This window comes from Chlorocebus sabaeus, chromosome 7, assembly GCF_047675955.1.
Source record: "Chlorocebus sabaeus isolate Y175 chromosome 7, mChlSab1.0.hap1, whole genome shotgun sequence".
Lineage (NCBI taxonomy): Eukaryota > Metazoa > Chordata > Mammalia > Primates > Cercopithecidae > Chlorocebus > Chlorocebus sabaeus.
Window position 1 is genome coordinate 27,476,009 of NC_132910.1, and position 20,658 is coordinate 27,496,666.

Below are 20,658 nucleotides of genomic sequence, written 5' to 3' on the forward strand. Positions count from 1 at the left end.
AGAGTCAAACAGATCTGAAGATGCTATGCTGTTGGCATATGGCAAGACGGAAGAAGGAGCCGCAAACCAAGAAATGCAGGAAGACTCTAAAAACTGGAAAAGGCAAGAGAATGGATACTCCCTTAGTGCCTCTAGAAGTAACACAGTACTGCCAAGAACTTCATTTTAGCACAGTGAAATCCATTTCTGGACTTCTGATCTCCAGAAACTATAAAATAATAAACTTTTATTGTCTTAAGCCCCTAAGTTTGTGGTAATTTGTTATGGCAGCAATAGGAAACTAATTACACTAGGCCAAACCTTATAATGTTAAATTTGCATTTATTATAAATAGGGTCTCACTTTGTTGCCTAGGCTGGAGTGCAGTGGCCAGATCATGGCTCATTGCAGCCTCAACTTTCTGGGCTCAAGCAATCCTCCTGCTTCATCATCCTGAGTCGCTGACACTACAGGAGTGCACCAACGTGCACCTGGTTAATTTCTTAAAATTATTTTTTGTAGAGACAGGGTCTTACTATGTTTCCCATGGTGGTCTCAAAACTTCTGAGCTCAAGAGACTCTCCTGCCTCAGCCTCCCCAAGTGCTAGGATTACAGGCATGAGCAACTGTGCCCAGCCCTAATGATGTTATCCAAATTAATTCCATTACCAGAACACAAATTGGGTCCACAATATTAAACCTACACATGAAAGAAAGAAAGGAGGGAGGGACGGAAGCATGCATGAGGATGTAGGATGCATAAAGATGTAGGATTTTTTAAAATAACCATTATTACTGTTATATTTGTATAATAAATATAAATTGGGGGATACAAAGTAAGTCTAAAAATCATTGTTATATCAACACCAGCTTCCTAAACATTTTCCTTTCTCTCATTATTTAAAAAATATAGTAATAACAAATGGATTAACCATCAGTATTCTAGGCTAAAAATTTAGATGGCTGTGTAAGTTTGGGCAAATCACTTAACCTCTGTGGGATACCAATTTCTCTAATGGAAAGAAGGGCCAAGTTCTTAGGGCAGATAAATATTTCCCAAAGTGTGAGATAAGTATGTCATCTTTTAACAAAGGGAGGAGCGAGTCTAAGGCTCAGAGCTTAAGGCAAAGGTATCTACCTAGAATTTATTAACACTATATTTTCTTTGTACTTAATTTCAATTACCTTTTCCTTAGAGCAAATGATACTAGTTTTCCACTTATAGCAGCAATAAATTTTACTTTAAAATAACTGTATTTAGTGTTTCAAAGTAAACTGATTTAAAGAAAATTCTTAAATAGTAATACAAATGGTATATAGATAAGGAGAAAACGTGAATACTAAAATGACCTGAGTTTTAAAACACTGTATTAGATATTATTTAAGTTCTCTTTCAGCTCTAAACATTGAAAGTACCACAAGGTCCATGGAGTTTCTACAGGGATAGAGAGAGACTCTTTTACTCTCCAAAAATAATTCCCAAATGAGTATATATAAACATTGGCAAGAACTGGACTGGAACTCAGAACACCTGAATCCTGGTTTATTATAAGGTCACTTTCTATCCTTCAGCAAGAAATTCCCGGGCTTTATCTTCCTCAACTTTTAAATGACATGAATCAACTGTGATCTCTATACTGAGACATATGTAGTCAGCCTCTCATTTTATACTTCACACTGAATTATGACTGTACCAGTTTACTTAAAATTCACCAGCTGGAGGGCACTGATGAACTCAAATTACAAAATCCAATACTCTTTTCAAGACAGAATAATATTAGACTTCTTATACCTTGCGACCTTCTCAGAGCCCTCTTGCTGTTGATTATTCCTTTGGCCCCCAAAGAAAATCTTCACCTTCTGTTGAATACACATCCTCCTTGAAAGCCCTTCTCCCTTAAATTTCCTGACAATACAGTCTCTCTTGGTTTTTTATATACATAAACACATTCATTCATTCACTCACCATTAATTCATACAACAAATATTTACTGAGTACCTACTAAGTGCTCAGAGCTAAATGCTAAAGATACAGTGGTAAACAAGGTAGACAAGGTGCATTAAACAAACCGAACACATCAAACAAATATTAACAATTGTGATAAGTCCTTCAGAGAAGTACAAAGGTTCTGGGAGTACCAAATAAGGGAGCTGATCAAGCCTGAGAGAGGGGTCAAGAGAAGACAGTTCCATTAGCACTTCAGTTAGGGCCTAAAGGAAAGAGCCAGCTAAGCCATGGGGTAGGGGTAAAGGCAAGCAACATCTCTGTAGAGACAGAGAGGAAGATGAGTGGACAAAAGCAGTAAGGAGGACTAACAATGAGGTAGGAATAAACTAGACTAGTGTCACAGAAGTTAAGGTCTCCCACTGGCCAAATGCAACTAACTGAAACAGATTTATTAAAGCCCATGCATTCAAAATGGTAATTTTATAAAGTATAAGATCAAATTTTTAAAAAATCCTAACTCCTTGGATACCATAAGAAATAATGAGGCCACAAACTCCTTTTTACAAAAATTGTCCATTAAAAAGAAAATTATCCTGCCTTTACTATCTAAACTGTGTATCAGCGTGATCAAGCAGTCTTGGAGGATGAAGAAAAAGTTCCTTTTACAGAAGAAATTTCAGTGTGATAGAGAGGAAATTAGAAAATCACCATTTTGCAACCCCTAATAAGATAACTGATTGAGGCAATAATCTTCAAGGAATGAAACCATTAGGTTTCATTAGTAGTAAGTAATCTAAAGTAGTAAGATAAAAATACGCTGTCACCATCTGAACCTACTGATCAATCTTAGCATCACCATAAGTGAGATACTCTTTCAATGTGATGTGATATGAAGCACACAGCACCACTTGCAAAATGTTCTTACTAAAAAGGCAGAATCAAGTCCCTAAAGCAAACTTTATTTACCACAATTATGAGAGATAAAGTTAAATAATATTACAAGGAAGCAGAAGAAAAATACAGAATGGGGGACATTTAACAAGACAACCGGAAAATTTATGAGGGAAAAAAACAGAATGAGGAATTCTCTACACTAAAAAGAACTTAAGGGACATGACAAGAAAATGAATGTATGGTCCATGTTTGGATCATGAATCATGATTCAAACAAACCAAATAAGAAAACACTTTTGAGACATAGGGAACTCTGATTATAGATGGGGTATTAGATAGCACCAAGGAATTATTGTGGGCTGGAATGAGGTACACATTTTTAAAGAGAGAAGTATAGTAAAGCATGAAATGACATGCTTGGGATTTGCTCTCCAATATGTCAGTGATTTAAAAAAAAAAAAAAAGGAAAAAGGAGACGAGAACAAATGTGGCAAATTCTGACTTTTGATGACTCCAGCTGGTAGGGTTCACATCACTATTCTTTCTTTGTTAGCATTTTTCATAATTAAAGAACAGTAAGTGTTCACTGGATTTACTGAGATGATTGATGACCTTAACTTATTTGATAAAATAAAGAAACAGAAACCAGACTGGCAAATAGTTTGTGACGGGGAGGAGAGTGGTAGCTGAAGTGAATGTGAGATTAAAGTAGTTTTTTTGTTGTTATTAATGTTTCAAGAAAAAAATAAACTTTAGTTATTTATATGTGGATGAGAAGGTGAAGACTAGGGGAGGGAGTGCAGCTAGAATAATCAACAGCACACGCACCCTGAGAAGGCAGGAGGTTATGAGATCCCGAGTAAGGTAAAAAGAGGAAAATGCGGATAAAGGGAGAAAAAGAAATAGATTTGGTGGAGGGAAGGTGAAGGAATTGCAATAAGGAATTCTATTTTCTCTTTTGTGTGTGTGTGTGTGTTTTTTTTTTTTTGTGAGACAGAGTCTTGCTCTGTCACCCAGGCTGGAGGTTCAGTGACACGATCTCAGCTCACTGCAACCTCTGCCTACCGGGTTTCAAGCAATTCTCATGTCTCAGCCTCCCAAGTAACTGGGACTACAAGTGTTCACTATCATGTCTGGCTAATTTTTATATTTTTAGTGGAGATGGGTTTCACCATGTTGGCCAGGCAGGTCTCTGACCTCAGGTGATCCGCCCACCTCAGCCTCCCAAAATGCTGGGATCACAGATGTGAGCCACTGTGCTCAGCCCTATTTTGTCTTTGAAGCAGCAGTCAAGGCCATCTGCTAAAAGTAAGAACAGACAAATTTGAGATTTGAAGAGAATAAAGGTTTAAAATTACTGCTATAGAAAGCGGGAGAATAAGCTGAAAGTAGAAATTTCACAGGATTACCAGGCAACATTGAGACCTGAGGTTGGTGATCAAGAATTTAGAGAGATATTATCCCCTCTTCCATAACGTGTGATTTTTCTCAAGCACTATCTAGATAGACAGTTGGGCTTATAAAGGCTTGGGGTTTTTTCAGGCAAATGTGACAAAAACAAGGAAGTTTGGCATATTGGCAAGAGATATAGAAAATGGAAGGCCATGGAATCTAAGCTAGTTAGAATACTGAAGATAGAAAGAGCTAACAGAGCAGAAAGTATCAGTTGTCGAAAGATCCAACAGTCATTTGAAGGATCCTATATAATCAATGCTTTGGCTTGGAAAGGACTTCTGGCGGTTGTCAGAAAAGCCAAATGTGACTTTTCCCCTTGATTTACAGGTGTTGCCAACTGAGATGAGTATAGCTGTGATTAGTAAAAGGGAGCTAATGAGTATGAGGAATACATGGACGGGCATCTCTATACTGAGATATGACAAGCAGTGATCCTAACAATGCTGCTCAGTATTTTATGGTCAATAACCTACTTGGCTTGGGGGTAGGAGATGGCGGCATTTAAGTGTTAGTGTTTCTAAGAGTTTTGTTCTAGTATTCTCCTCTTACTCTGGAATCAGGTCTCCTAAATGACATCATCCATATTCACCACTTTAAATACTACTTATGTTCTGATGGCTTTCATAAATATATACAACTACCCAGGGGACTCCTCAAACTCATTACCCACAAACATCTGCTCTTGCTTTAGTATTCTGTACCTTAGTGAAGAGCAAGGGATCCTTCAGTTATGCCATCCAGAAGCCCAAGATACCTTTATCCAGTCATTAGCTTTTATTGATTCTGCAAGTTAAATCTCTCTCAAATTCACATTCTGTTTTTTCTCTCCACTCTTAACTGTCACTGCCTTAATTCAGGTCTTCACTATTTCCTGCTTAGATTTTGGCAACAGCTTCAGAACCCATATCTCTGCCTCCATTCCAACCCACCTATAGTCTATCTTTGTATTTCTCTAAGAGATACTTGTAAAAATCTGATTATTTTCCTGTCCAGCTTAAATCCTATAATGGTTTAGAATTGCTTAAAGGACAGCTCCTTAGTAAAACATATAAGGCATGCTAATAATCCAATTAATATCTATGTCTCTAACTCTCACCACTGACCCTGAGGTCATTTATGCATTAAAACTGCACTGATCTAGTTACTGGTCCCAAATGCATTATACTCTGCTATAAATGATGTCATGTTATTTCCTCTGCGTGGATACCCTAGAATCTCCTTGACTATGAGCAGGATTGTGGTCTTCAACCTTGTACACCCAATGCCTGACATATGATACATACAATAAATGGCTATTACATAACAAAATGAGTCCCTTCCATTTTTAAAACAGCACCAGATTCAAATTCCCATTTTCCTAACAAAACTAAATGGAACTACAGTTACTCATAGTTGGAGAGACTATTTTAAGAAACAAAGGAAACACTTCATTTTTGCGGTCCTTTCCTTAACCACTTAAATATTTCATCAAATTTTGTATTTTTGCAGGATTGTAGAAAAGATGAATGACTGGAATAATTGAAGAATAGTTCTGAGAATAGTATTCTATTATCTTCATCCTACTGTTAGGCAATCCTTGAAAGTCATGTTTAATAACTTAATAACTAATCTTCAATGACTGAGTAGGATGAATTTTAACTAGTCAATCAAGTTACTTAAGAAAAATGAAACAAAAGTAATTTTAAGAGGCATCAGATTGGAAAAGTGAAAACAGCACTAGAAGGAGTAGTTGAATTTACGTCCCTATAAATTCAGAGGTATACAGGTAATTCACAATCTCTCACTTTCCTCTCTTCACCCATAAAATGGGGATAATAAAAGTATTATTTCACAGGGTTCTTGTGAGGATAAGTTAATCTATACAGAACAACCCCTGGAACCTACTGCCACACCAGCTAGTATGGATGGTTAGTAAGGAAGCCATCAAAGACTAATAACCAGACTGTGTCTAAGGGACTTGGGAGCCAACTTGAAAAGGCTTGCACTGGCCAAAGATGTAACAATTTAAGCATCAATAAGAACGGTAACTGCAATGGATTAAAAAATAGCAACTAGTTTAAAGGCTGCAGTTTCTGACATTCAAAAAAAAATTGGTAATCTTTGGAGAATGCTAGACCACCAACTGTTTATTCCGAAAACCAGTAATAAAGAGAAAGAATCAACCAAACAGACAAAGTCAAGTTTCTCCTCATAGAAGTATTTCAACAAATAAATGAATCCAGGTGAAATGGCACTATTTGTAACCCCCAACGAATTAATGGATCTAGGTAATGATCACTAATGGCTCAATGGCTGATCAACCATCACCAATGGCTGATCACTCAAAAAAAAGATACTATAAGTCTTCTGATAAAAAATATGCCTATGAAATAGTCTTGCAAACAAACAACAAAACAACAAAATATATATATGTATGCCCCAGATCTAACCCAATCATCAAGAAATACAGAGAACAAAGGAATGTGTTAAACTATACCATAGGCGTGCAATCAGAAAAGTCTTGACTAAAAAACTCTCTAGGATAAACGATCTGTTTTCTTCAACAAATTAAAACATAAAAAAGACAGGCCGGGCGCAGTGGCACACGCCTGTAATTCCAGCACTTTGGAAGGCCAAGGTGGGGAGATTGCGAGATCAGGAGTTCAGGACCAGCCTGGCCAATATGGTGAAACTCCATCTCTACTAAAAATACAAAAATTAGCTGGGCCTGTAGTCCCAGATACTCAGGAGGTTGAGGCAGAAGAATTGCTTGAACATGGGAGGTGGAGGTTGCAGTGAGCCGAGATCATGCCACTGCACTCCAGCCTGGGCGACAGAGCGAGACTCTGTCTCCAAAAATAAAAATAAATTAAAAAGAGAGATAAAAGAAGAGCCTATAGAGATTTAAGACAGGCAAAACTAAATGCTGTTTACATAGTTGAATGACAACACCATAAAGTAAAGAAATGATCACCATAAAAGCCAAGACTGCAGGTCCTCTGATGGGGAAGCGAATGGGAGGGAAACGTGGTAGGCTTCTGAACTAGCTGGCCAGGGACCATCTCCTGACATAGGCAGTGGTTACAAGGCTGTTAATCTTTGTAAACTTACATATAATTTACTAAGCTGTACTTTTGTGCAGTTTCTCTATTTGTTATTTTTAACAACAAAAATTTAAATGGAATGATCCTAAACACAGGAACCTTATAATCTTAACTGTGCCAATCAGTGTTCTCCCCAGCTGTTATCATATATAAACATGAAAAGCAACATTCCAAATATTTTGGAACATATGAATAATTCTTACAAAAAGTCCACTAAAGTATTTTGAATGCACTCAATAATGTCAGCTAGCATCGTCACGGTTTTTTATTTGAAGCTGAAAACCTCATACTTACTAGTTTGCTGCTGCTGCTGTTGTGTATTAAATCCTCCAAATCCCAGTCCAGTTCCCAAACCGGTACCTAAACCAGTACTAGTTCCTGTTGTTGTGCCAAAACCAGTACCAAATCCAAAACCTTTGTTCTGAGTACCACCGAAGAGTCCTTTGAATGAAAAATTGGAACTTCGTAAGTTAAAAAAAAAACAACAAAAAACAACCTCTACTTCATTTACTTCTACAAATGACTTAAGATGGCCTCTTACCAGTAGTGCCTGTGTTAGTGGGGGCAGAAAAGCTGAATGCAGAACCTGCAGTTGTAGATGTTGTCCCAAATCCTCCAAACCCACCTAATTAAAAAAGAACAAAAATAGAAAGGAAGAATCTTTTGTATATATAAAGGCAACTTTTTAAAATTATAAGTAATTGCTACATATAAAATCAAAATATATTGATCTAATTTTTCCTGTCTCTACTTTCAATATCAATTTTTTAGAAAACTATACTACCAATCGAGAAGTCAAAATGTTACAAGAAATGAACTAAGCATTTAAAATAGAAATATCACAATGTAATATATACCCTTCAATTAAAGGGGTGGTTAACAGTTACAGATGAGAAAACACATTAAGCCTATTGCCATAATTCTAAAACGACTATGTATGTACTTTTAGAGGATGTGTTGCAAATTCATATGGCTAAACAGTAAAGACTAAAGTAGACTATGTGTTTACTGACAGGTGGAACTGTTTAAAATGAATAGTTTTTTTAGATCAGCAGTTCCTAAATTCCAGCCGATACAAGAAAGGTAGTTTAGTAGTGTCACATATTCCCATTTTTTACCCCAAGAGAAACAGGAAATCTGGATTTTCTATGTAAAATGTATGGGTTTTTAAACCCTAATTCAACTACTTTTTTTTTTTGCAAGGAATTCAAATGTTTTGAAAATAGCGTGCCAAACATATCACATTAGCAGACTCGTTGCCAGTTTGCAACCTTGGTTTTGGTGAATTTATGTCAAGATTAACTTATATTTCTACTTAGTCTCTGTCAAGACTAAGTAACTTTTCAAAGGAAGCACACCAATACACTTACCTCCATACAACAAAAATGTGTTTCTTGAAGGAAGAGATTTGATAGATAAATGGAATGCTAGCCAATCTAAAATTGTTTTGTTATTTTTGTAACTTATTGTCAGTCTTCAGCTGATTACCAAGGGTATCAAAAAGCCTTTCAAGACAAATGTTTGAACCATTAGTGTCGAATTATATTGCAGGTTTTTTTTGGAATCTACCTTCAATTTTATTTATTTCTGGTATACAACACACATTCATCAATATTGCAATACAGAAAATACAAGAAAAAAATGCAACCATTTTATATTAATCACCTCATTCTGATTTGGAAAACTACTCAAGTAAGCTGCATGTTGCGTGCAGGCACAACTAAATATTCTATTTACTTGTAGGTTCTATTGCAGTACTGCAAACTGTAAACATTTTCATAAAAATCACCTAAAGTACTAAGCACTGTTGTAATCTCTTTTCATTACTTTTCACTTCCACAGAATAACTATGATATAATCTGAATTGGCTACACAATAAACACTAGTCAGTTTCTCATCATGCTCCACAACATCAAAAATGTTTTAGTAATAGCAGGTCTACAAGTATACAAAATAAAAAGTAAACAAGAACTTTTATCAGCCCTCTGCTGAAGGTTAACACATACAAAAGTAGTTAAAACATTTTACATTATCATAACTCAAAACTTAACAGTGATAACTCCAAATGAACATGAAATCAAGCAAATACCAACAAGTTTATTTACTGTTGTTGAATTATGAGCTGGGTGGCTTTATTCGGAAACACAAATTTCAAAGTAAGATTTCTGTTTTACCCAGTGCCAATTTTAAGCAAACAAGGAAAAGCAAACACACCAAAGGACAGTGATATGTGATCCCTTCGAATACAACTTAATTAAAATGGATCATCTCGTCTTTGAAGTTTTCAAATATTCTTCTGTTTTCAACTCAGATGCTAGGGTGATAATCACATTGCAGTAACAAGTGAATGAATAAAATACCAAACTTCCCAAGTAAGGTTTAGAGAGTAAATAATGTTTATCAAATGCATATAATTGGCACGGGCATAAGAGGCATAATGTAAGAGACTATGGACGATAAATTCATATACGAGCAGCTGAAGAACAAGATTTTTTTTCTACAGTGTCACTATGTAAAGTACACATAAACCTATTTTAAATGCATACATAATATCATTATTGCGTCTTGCAAAATTTTTTAATGAGCTTCAAACAACCCACATGCATAAGAAAATCTTCATAATTATCTTTTTGAATGCAAAGACGTCTAGCCTACCTTTTAGAATTCGGGGCTATATGCCATAAAATTAAACTGCTCTCTTTGAGCTTTTCCCAAAATTCCAGAAAAGAATTGGGGATTCTTTCTATAATTACACATCTTATAGAAATTACACATCTTACAGTATCCTAATCTGCTGAGTTGACCAAAGAAATACATTATTATCATTATAACACAAGTTAAAAAACAAAACAGGTTACTGCTGTTCGTATAAGACTTGTTTCTCTTTGGAAACAGAAGGACAATAAAATGAAATCTCAATGAAAGATGCAGAAAAAATGAAAAATGACTGCAGGAGTCCAAGAATCCCAGGATGGGCTTGACTGGTGGTGAGTTTATACTTTGGAAGTCTTATCTAATAATTTAAAAGATATATTCTATTCAAAATTATAATCCAAATGCTTATCATTTGGAAGATAAGTGCACATTTAATAAAGGAACACAACTTGCAAAACTTTCCTAAACCACATCTTTTAAGGTACTAAAAACTTGATATAAATGTTTTTGATCTGAGATCAGGAAACAAATTTCCTTTCCTTATTAAACAAGTAACAGTTCCTTCCCAAACTCCAGGAACCACAATATTCTTGGACTCCAGCTCCCAACACTCGTTACACATACAACCCGCAGTATCTACCTGCACTTGCCAGACTGTTACCAAAATTGAACGGAGTCGCCGAGGTAGTAGAAACACCGAAATTCCCAATATTAAAGTTCACTGCAGGATTAGCAGTTAATCCGAAACCCCCAAAATTAAACCCACTGGCGGTGGAGTTGGCAGTCTCAAGCCCACCAAATCCTGATAGGCGTGTAGGCAAAGAAACAAAATTTTAAAAAGGGGGAGAGGGAAAAAGAAAAGAAAGCAAGGTAAGGATTACAAGAATCAGCAGGAGGTTTCACAGAAGTGAATAAACCTGGTTTTGCTCCAAACAGTTTAAGAAAGCAGAGTGGGGGTGGGGTGGGGCAGACGGAAGCAGCACGACGGATAAGCCCCATAGCGAGGACCACAAGGGGCCGGGGCTGGAACTAAGGGAGTCAATGGGCAGTGCCGTTGGATCCCCAGCCCTATCCTCGCTGGCAGCGGGAATCACGCAAGCGTTCCCGCCTATCCGGGAGGCTGAGGTGCAGAAGGGAGGGAGGGAGGCTCTCAGGCAAGGTGAGAGGGGAGCAACCTCCAATTTCTCGGAGTAGGACTCCCCGGTGGCGGGAAGCGAACCGCTGAAGCCAGGGCCCTGTGGAAATTCACGCGCGGCGCGCGAGCTTCTAGTGGGACCTCGAGTACCCCCGGGGCCTCCTCGGGAGCCGCCTCGGCCCACTTTGCGGCCGCCCGCCCTTTCCCAATGCCTCTAAAGTCTCCGCGTCGGCGGGAGATCCCAGGATACCCAGATCGGAGAGTCTCGGACAGAGGGGGCGGACCAGACCCTTCCCCTCCTTCCCGGGTGAAGGTCCAGGGGGATCACTCACCCGCGGGGGCCGCGGTGGCTGCAGCGGTACCGGAGGTGCCCGAGGGAGCCCCAAAATTGAAGGCCATGTCGCGAGAGCAGGAAACCAAGGAGATTACTCCCGCGACGCGCAGCGCGCTCCTCCTCTCAGTCCGGCCGGGAAACCGCCAGTCAGATCACCGAGTTCCACCTCCTTTCTGGCCTAGCCTAAGAGGCCGGAAGGCGCCAAGGGCGTAGGAGCCGGGTGGTTGTGAGGGAACGCCCCCAGCCGGCTCACTTCCGGTGGGGTTCACAAGATGTGGGGCATCACTGTTAAGGTAAAATGCTGGGACGCTGGCGAGGGTGTGCCTCCTGGGAGTCCTTTAAAAACTACCGTAGGGAGGTTCTTTGGGAAAGATGTGCAGAGGCTGACGTTGTTACTGTAGGGATACGCGGTAGACAGCTAGAATTTGCATGTGGTAGGGTTGAAGTTGCTGCCCCATCAAAGAGTGGACCTGGGAGGTCGGGCAGCTGGGCTGGGTTTGAGAACCCACCACCACCCACGAGGAGATGGTATTTGAACCCAGTGCTGAAGGATGAGTAGGCGGAGCAGAAGTAAAGAGGGTGCACGTTGGAAGAAATGAAAGAGAATGGAACTGTAGCAAACACGTTGCGTTTACTCTGTGCCAGGCACTCTTCTAGACATTTGACATAATTTAATTCTCAGCTATCTTGTGAGGTTGGTTCCTGCTATCCCCAGTTTATAAAAGAGGAAACAGGTACCAGAGGGTCAGGCTGTGTCCAGAGTCAGTACTCCTAACCACAGCTCTAAGGAGCACTGAAAAAGAGGGGAAGAGTGGTCCCCCTCCATCTTACTTGTAATATTATTTAATCCTCAGAATAACTCAATAGAGGAGATTCTGTAACTGTATTTTGCAGGTGAGATGAGAGGATTGAGGTTTGGAGTTGTTAAGCAGCTTGCCCAAAGTCACCTTGCAAGTAGGTTCTGGAGTCTAGTTTTGAACTCATGTTTCTCCACTGCAGAGTCCCAATTTGTAAAAATTACCATTATATTATATTGCCTTGTAAATTATGGTAAGGATTTCAGACTATTTCTTAAGGGTAATGGGAAACCTTTAAGGGGTTTTAGGCAGAGGACTAGTATGACTAGAATTTTATTTTTAGAAGATCCCTCTGGCTGCCATGAGGAGAATGGATTGGAAGGAGCCAGCATGCCTCAGGAAGGTAGAGCTTTTAGGAGTCTGTTGTAGTTGCACAGGTAAGAGATGATGATGACTTGGATTATATCTGGCAGTGGAATTATGAGAATAAATTTGAGAGATACTTAAGAAATAGCATATATAAGACCTGTAGTATTTGGACATGGGGAGTAAGGATTCAAGGACAACTTCCTGCTTCTTGGGCAAGTTGGTGAATGGTGACCAGGTCTGACTCCTGCAAACTAAGTATGCTTTCATACCCAATGAAAGCACTGCCTTCTTTCATTGTCACAGATAATTTAATCAATCTAATTTTTACTCACAATAATATATATTCCATAAATGCAAGAACCGTGTCCCTCTTGTTCCATGCCCTGCACAAGTGTCTGGCATATAACAGGGGGAAATAAATAATGAATGAATGACAGATAGGTGGAAACCAGATCTTGAAAGACCTTCCTTAGCATGTTAAGGAGCTTTGATTTACCACCAGCTTGTCCAGCCTGCAGCCCACAGGCCACATGTGGCTCATGGCTCAGGATGGCTTTGAATGCAGCCCGACACAAATTCATAAACTGTATTGAAACGTTGTGAGGTTTTTTGGCGATTTTTTTAAAGCTCATCAGCTATTGTTAGTGTTAGTGTATTTTATGTGTGGCCCAAGGCAATTCCAGTGTGGCCCGGGGAAGCCAAAAGATTGGGCACCCCTGAGTTAGCACATAGTCTAATGGTTAAGTACTTAGCTTACCTTAAAAAAACAAACAACCCCCCAATCTAGCAGAAAGAAAAACCAAAGATTAATTTATGGAATCTGCCAGAAGCTCAGAAATTGGAGATATCATGTATCTTCATCAGTTGGGGTAAAGGGAAGATAAAATGAGAGGAACTGGTTGAAAGTCTATTTAAGAAGCAGTTAGAGCTCCCAGAATCCTCTTCTGACCTTGTGCAGCCAAGTGAATGCTTCTTCCCCACTCTAGAAAAATGATGGAGGATTCTTCTCTACAGTGATTAAAATAGTATTATTTGCCAGGCACCAGCCTATAGTCACATCTACTTGGACAGCTGATGGGGGAGGATTGCTTGAGCCCAGGAGTTCAGCCAGCCTGGGCAACACAGTGGGGACTCTCCCCTGCCCCCCGCCAATGTCAAAAAAATAAAATAGTAGTGTCTCTGGATTTGGGGGCACCAGACATTATTGAGAGTGGGTAGTGCCCTACTGAATGCTGGAAGACTGAGTGGAAATGCATGCCTATACACCTTCCCCTACTGCTCCCAGAGCATTGGCAGCCAACCCTTTACCCTCCAGGAAGGTATAGGAGAATCTTCTATGGGTGAAATGACCAGTATCAGAGAAAAGACAGTCATCTGACACCAGAAATCTCTAAATAAATGATTTAGCCACATCACATTATAGCAGTGGTCCTCAACTGGTGCCAATTTTGACTTCTACTCCTCCCACCCCCTGGCACATGTGGCAGTGTCTACAGACAGTTTTGGTTGTTGCAACCAAACTTTTAATTTAAAAGTTTCATTCTCCTTGCAGTTAGTTTCCTCCAAGCTGCTTTTGCTGTGCTATTTGTTTTGATCTCTATACTTTGTGTTAAAGCCTTTCCTCAGCTTGGTAATCCTTGCTGGTCTACTCATATTTAAGAGTGGAAGATCCTACAGGCATCTATTGGGTAGAAGTTGAAGATGCTGCAAAATACTCTAGGACAGACTCCCTTCCTCCCCAAACAAAAAATTATCTGGCCCCAAATATCACTATTACAGAGTTTGAGAAATCCTGCTTTATAATAAAGCTCACACTTCACAAGCCTCGCTAAGACACACAGAACTTCCATTCAGCTTTTAAGTTCCACTCTTAAATATGAGTAGACCAGCAAGGATTACCAAGCTGAGGAAAGGCTTTAACACAAAGTATAGAGATCAAAACAAATAGCGCAGCAAAAGCAGCTTGGAGGAAACTAACTGCAAGGAGAATGAAACTTTTAAAAAGTGTCCACAGAGAGATAGCAAGAGATATTGTAACCATGAAATAATATCAGGATGTTATTATTTTCAAAGAAAGGTATTCTTAGCAGAACAAAAGAGAGCTGTAGGAATTTTAAAGCTATTACCGGAAATGAAAAACCCAGTAGAAGTGTTGGAAGATAAAGGTGAAGAAATCTCTCAGAAAGTAAAACAAAAAGACCAAGGATGGAAAATTGAAGAAAAAATAAAACTAAAGGACTAGTTCAAAAAGTTGTCTATCACACACACTGTTATATTATGCACATCAGAAAGAGTATAGAGAAAAATCTGTCCTTTAAAGTCTTTCAAGATTATTCCTATTATTCCTGTTATTCGTTCATTCAGAGTTTATTGAGTCCTACTATGTACTTGGCACTATTCTGAGTGCTAAACAGAAAAGGTATGGTTTGTGCCTTTGAGAACTTACTGTTGAGTGAGGGAAAACCAGATATTAAGTTAATAGTACACTTGTGGGCCAAGTGCAGTGGCTCATACTTGTAATCCCAGCACTTTAGGGGGTCAGGGCAGGAGGGTCGCTGAGCTGGGGAGATTGAGACCAGCCCGGGCAATATAGAGAGACCCCATCTCTACAAAAAAAAAAAAAAAAATAGACCAAATTAGCCAGATGTGGCAGATGCCTGAAGCCCCAGAGGTTGATGCTGCAGTGAGCAGAGATCATGCCACTGCACTCCAGCATGGGCGACGGAGTGAGATGTCTCAAAAAGAAAATAGTGTACTTGTGACTATTCAAGAATGCAGCACAGATGAGGAAATTATTAAATAATTCAAGAAAATTTATCATAATTGAAAGACATTGCTGGTTTGAAAATGGTTCACCAAATGCTCGTTACAATTAATGAAAATAGACTTACACTAAGGCACATTCCAAAATAACAGACCCATGATGGCAAAGAAGTTTCCAGAGAGTAAAAGAAGTCACACACAAAAAAACAGGAATCAAAATGGCATCAGACTTCTCAATGGTAACACTAGCTAGAAGGCAGTCAAGAAATGCCTTTGAATTTCTGAATACAAATTGTTTCCAGCTACAATTCTATTCCCAGCCAAGTTGTAGATCAGCTGTGAAGGGAGACTAACAGCATTTTTAGACAAAAAAAAAAAACTTTTAAGAAAATAAAACACCTCCTATTTTTTAGGCAGTTAGTTACCAGGGGATGTTTGCCACCAAGATGGAGCCAAGGCTGAAAGAGGAAGACATTCGGAGCTCCAGCACAGATGTCAGGAATCCCCAGGATGACTTGGAGAACAACCAGTCCAGACTGTAGCAAGTCAGGTTCTGGGGAAGGCTACTTCAAAAGGATGAGCAATTTGAGAGAGATTTAGATAATCAGCAACAAGGTTGGGGTTGAATTGGTGATAAATACATGAAAACTAAGCCAGTGGGACAATTAAACAATATTAGATGAGAAAGGAAAAGTGTTGAAAGGTTACTACATGGCTCAATTTTGCAGTTTCCACATAATCCTGATAATGTGAATTGAATATTGAGCTGGACAAAATTATGGCATAACTATACTGGAAAGATGGGGGAATGAAAAGAATATTTGTGTGCATAGAAAAGAGCTAAACCCTCATCCTCCATGGTGGGGAGTCAGTGGGTAACGCTGAAACAAAATTCACCAAGCAGCATATCATCTAGAGACAAGGGGGTAAAATAAAAAAAAAGCAATTTAAAAAGGCTAAAACGGGCCTGCAAGCACTCTGAGAGTAGTGTCTGCTTTTCCTATCTTTTTAAAAAATAACAATTATAGAATTGTTTGATTGTTAAATTTATGTGCTTTATGTATAACTTTAATAAAAATGAAAACAAACAATAACAAAAAGGCTTTGTACTTATCAAAATTACTAATGTTGTTTGACCCAGCAATGCTACTTCTAGGAATTTATCTTATAAATGATTTGACAAAATAATGGAATACAAGGTAATTCATTACAACACTATCTATAATAATGATTGGAAACAAACCAGGGTTTGGTTAAATAAATTGTTGCTTTTATACAAAGGAATACTATTCTGCTATGAACTAGGAACAAAAAAGCCCTTTGTGTACTGAAAAGAAAGACCTCAAAGATAAATTACATGTGGAATGTTCATCCTTGGAGTTGAAAAAAAAATTACATGAAAAATGCACAATTCAGAACACTGTATGTATGCTACAATTTGGGTTTTTAAAAAAGTGCTAGAATATATAAATACACATGATTTGTACAAAGTATTCCTGGAAAAATACATTTGAAAAACCAAATAATATTGGTTGCATCTGGAAAGATGTATTGGGTGGCTAGGAAATGGGTGGAGGAAGACTTTTACCCGTTTTATGCATTCTGAAAATGTAAAAGGGTTACTTATTTAAAAAACTAAGTAATGCTGGCTAATATGGTGAAACCCCATCTCTACTAAAAAAACAAAAAATTAGCCGGGCATGGTGGCATGCGCCTGTAGTCCCAGCTACTTGGGAGGCTGAGGTAGGAGAATCGCTTGAACTCAGGAGGCAGAGGTTGCAGTGAGCCGAGATCGTGCCGCTGCAGCCTGATGACTGACTCCGTCTCAAAAAACAAAACATACACACACAAAACCTAAGTAACGCTAATAGAGATTATTGCAGGAGTCCTAGTGAGAGTGCAGATATGCAGGTGAGGACAGCAGGAATGAAGACTGATGGGTGATTGCTTAATTGATTATATGTGGAAGGGAGGGAAAGGAGGAGTCTAGCATGAGTCCCTGATTTCTGGCTGTACAATGAGATATGATTGTGATGCCATTTTCTAGTAATGGGAATTTGGGAAGAAAAGAAAAATGAGTTCCTATACTTACTGCATTTGAGGCAACCTGGTTAAGGATATCCAGCAGGTATCTGGATATGTGAGGCTGAAGCTGAAGAGTAAAACCCATTTACTTCCCAGACTTCATTTACAACCCAAACACAACCCAACCTGTGTTGTGAAAAGAAAGACTTCAAAGATAAATTACATGTGGAGTGTTCATCCTTGGAGTTGAAAAAAAAAATTACATGAAAAATGCACAATTCAGAACAAAACCCAACCTGTGTTTGGGTTGTAATTGAAGTCTGGGAAGTAAATGGGATTGTCAGGGAGAGAGCATCAAGTGAGAAGAGGTTGTAGCTGAGCACTATTATTAAGAAGAGAGCAGAGAGTCTTCACGGGAGCCTGAGATACAGGGGCCAAATCCAGCCCACTGCCGATTTTTGTAAAATAGACTTTTGTTGGAACATAGAGACATCATTTATGCATTGTCTACAGCTGCTTTCATGCTGCAAGAGCAGAATTGAATAGTTGTGATAGGGCACCTGGCTTGCAAAGCAAAACTATTTTCTGTATGGCCCTTTAGAGAAGTTTACCAAACCCCACCTAGACTACTGCAGCAGCCCCCGTAGCACAATGAGCAAGACTCTGTGACCTTGGCAGTTCATTCTTGGTTGCCTGCAGAATGAGTTAGCTGTGGCTGGGGTTTCCTCCTCCTAGGGAAAAGGCTGCACCCAAGCTCAGGTTCCCATGGGACTGGCGCCTTCTTCATCACAGAAGTGGAGATTTTTAACATTCCATGGACAGCTGGCATTTCCAGACAACTCCTGTAAACCATTGGCACTCCCAATCCAACTGCCCGTTGCTCAGCATCTTGTGTATTCCCCTATTGACAAGACTTCTTCAAGCTTGCCCTATAGAAAGGGAGACTAGGAGGAGGACGTGCTCTTCTGAAACCAAACAGCGTTGTGGGCCTTGGCTCATCTCTCCATGGGATAACATGAGGATGGTATCTTCTTTTTTCCTGGCCCTGTAAATTTGTACTTCCTCCAGTGAAGCTCATTCCTTAGCCCATGCTATGTAGCTTTGTGGATTCACCCTTAAGGGTGGTGTATGACAGCTGATGACCCAGAAGACCCATCTTGCATGCCAATGGAGACCTAGCACAACAGCTCCTAATTGATCTCCCTGCATCCATGTTGATTCTCTTCAATTGTAGTCTTCATCTTGCAACTAGAATGGGCCTTTCTAAACAGACTTGCCCACCTTCCTCCCACAACCCAATTGAAAACACAATAGCTCCCCATTGGTCTTAAGACATACCAAAATACCCAAATCTTTAATATGGTTTAATGAGACTCAACATGATCGGGCCTCTGCCTTTTTCTCCAACCTTATTTCCCACCATTCGTCCCTCTCTGGACTGCGGCCATTTTCTCAGTCACTTGTAGTAACAGCGTTTCCTCCTGCCCTTGAGCATGTCCTGTTCCCTTTGTCTGAAAGACCTTGCTTTACTTAATTAACTCCAGCTCCTAGTCATGTTCCCAAAACACTAAACTCAGTTGAAATTTTACATTTTATCTGTATGATTATTTGGTAACTGTTTTCCACACAAGACCGTAAGATCCACAGATCTCTTTTAAACCAGTAGCCTAGTTTATATTCAAAGTGCCTAGCATAAAGTGGGTGCTTAATGAAATTAGTTGAACACATTTTTAGGTATAATGTAGAAAGAAGCCAGGATCCAAATACCACATACTGTATAATTAAATAAAATGTCTGGAGGAGGCAAATCTACAAAGACCAAATGATGGTGGTTGCCAGGGGCTAGGGTTGGCAACACTGAGTGGTTATAAACTGGCATGAGGAATTTTATTGAGGTTATGGAAATGTTCTAAAACTGTACAACTCAGAAAATTTACTAAAAATCATTGTATTGTATTGTACATTTAAAATGGGTGACTTTTATGGTATGTAAATTATACCTCAAAAGTGTTTAAAAATAAAAACTTGACTGAATGAAAAAATATAGTTACTGGAAATGGGATCTTTATCTTGTGCTGAATGTGTATACATGTTTTTATACTTTGTATTCTATACCACTCATCCTATACTGTTTTCTTAGTGCTAATGGATATATGTTTTAACATACCTTATTGCTTAAAAAAATTTTTTTTTCTGGATTTTTCTTACTCCCTGATTTGAAATAATCAGGCTTGGCATGTTACCAAGTTCCAGGTGTCTCTTAACTACCTTGAGTAGGAAGAAATAGGTACAAGGAGCTTCCCTGTGACATAAACCAGCTGCAGAGTTAGGAGTCCTAGGAAGTATATATCTTAGGGATCAAGTGTCTTTGATACATGACATTTGTAACACTGAGCTAGATATTTTAAGACTTTTCTGGATTTGCTGATTTCAAAAATAAGTTGCAGTATTGGGATGGGAAAGGTTTTAAAGGTAATCTGAAGTTTGGAACTAATAACTTTAGTACCCTAGATAGTACCATAGATAAATATCCCTAGAAACAAAAGCCTCAGCCCTTTGGGAAGCTGAGGTGGGCAGATTGCTTGAGCCCAGGAGTTCAAGACCAGCCTGGGCAACATGGCAAAACCTTGTCTCAACAAAATATACAAAAATTACCCAGGTGTGATGGTGCACACCTGTAGTCCCGGCTACTAGGGAGGCTGAGGTAGGACGATCACTTGAGTCCAAGAGGTCGAGGCTGCAGTAAGCCATGATTGCACAACTGCACTCCAGCCTGGGTGACAGAGCAAGACTGTCTCAAAAGAAAAAAAAAAAGAGAGAGAAAGAAAAGAAAAAAAAAAACCCAGTGCCTCTCCAATAGCTCTTGGATCCCACTGAGCCTTTTGGGTGGACTTATCTGCATTTTGGTTGGGTGTACCTGGAAGCAGACCTAAGATAAGCAGACATAAGATGTTAGGACAGGTGGATGATTTGGGAAGCAGCATTGAAGGGCTGGGCGATTAAGACAGGGAACAAAGAAACACTAACGGAAAGTAGTTACCACTGTGGGCAACCCTAATTGAGGACCCATGTGGAATAAGCCTGAGAATTGGTCCTCTGAGGATTGAAACATCTATCAGCTGACTGACTCCTGCCCCATTTAGTTGAGGGTTGCCTTGGGTTATTCACTCCCTGATACTTTCTCAAGGGCTCTTGAGAAAGACTCAAGACAGAAAAGCAGAG

At 39.2% G+C, this 20,658-nt stretch overlaps 1 protein-coding gene and 1 long non-coding RNA gene across 2 annotated transcripts in view; one reads left to right on the forward strand and one right to left on the reverse strand.

Annotated features, from left to right (window-relative positions):
• Positions 1 to 11,620, reverse strand: part of NUP54 (nucleoporin 54) — a 32,971-nt gene extending 21,351 nt beyond the window's left edge. Inside the window, exons 1-3 of the mRNA XM_007998944.3 lie at positions 11,481 to 11,620; positions 7,900 to 7,983; positions 7,653 to 7,799 (exon numbers count right to left, since the gene is read on the reverse strand). Coding sequence (XP_007997135.1) covers positions 7,653 to 7,799; positions 7,900 to 7,983; positions 11,481 to 11,547 — 298 coding nt within the window. The 5' untranslated portion in view covers positions 11,548 to 11,620. The remainder of the gene's footprint in view (positions 1 to 7,652; positions 7,800 to 7,899; positions 7,984 to 11,480) is intronic.
• Positions 11,621 to 11,642: 22 nt separating this feature from the next.
• LOC119620916 (uncharacterized) lies at positions 11,643 to 20,204 on the forward strand. The gene is made up of 3 exons (XR_005237460.2): positions 11,643 to 11,775; positions 12,623 to 12,716; positions 15,825 to 20,204. It is a non-coding gene; the product is annotated as an uncharacterized lncRNA (long non-coding RNA).
• Positions 20,205 to 20,658: the final 454 nt, after the last annotated feature.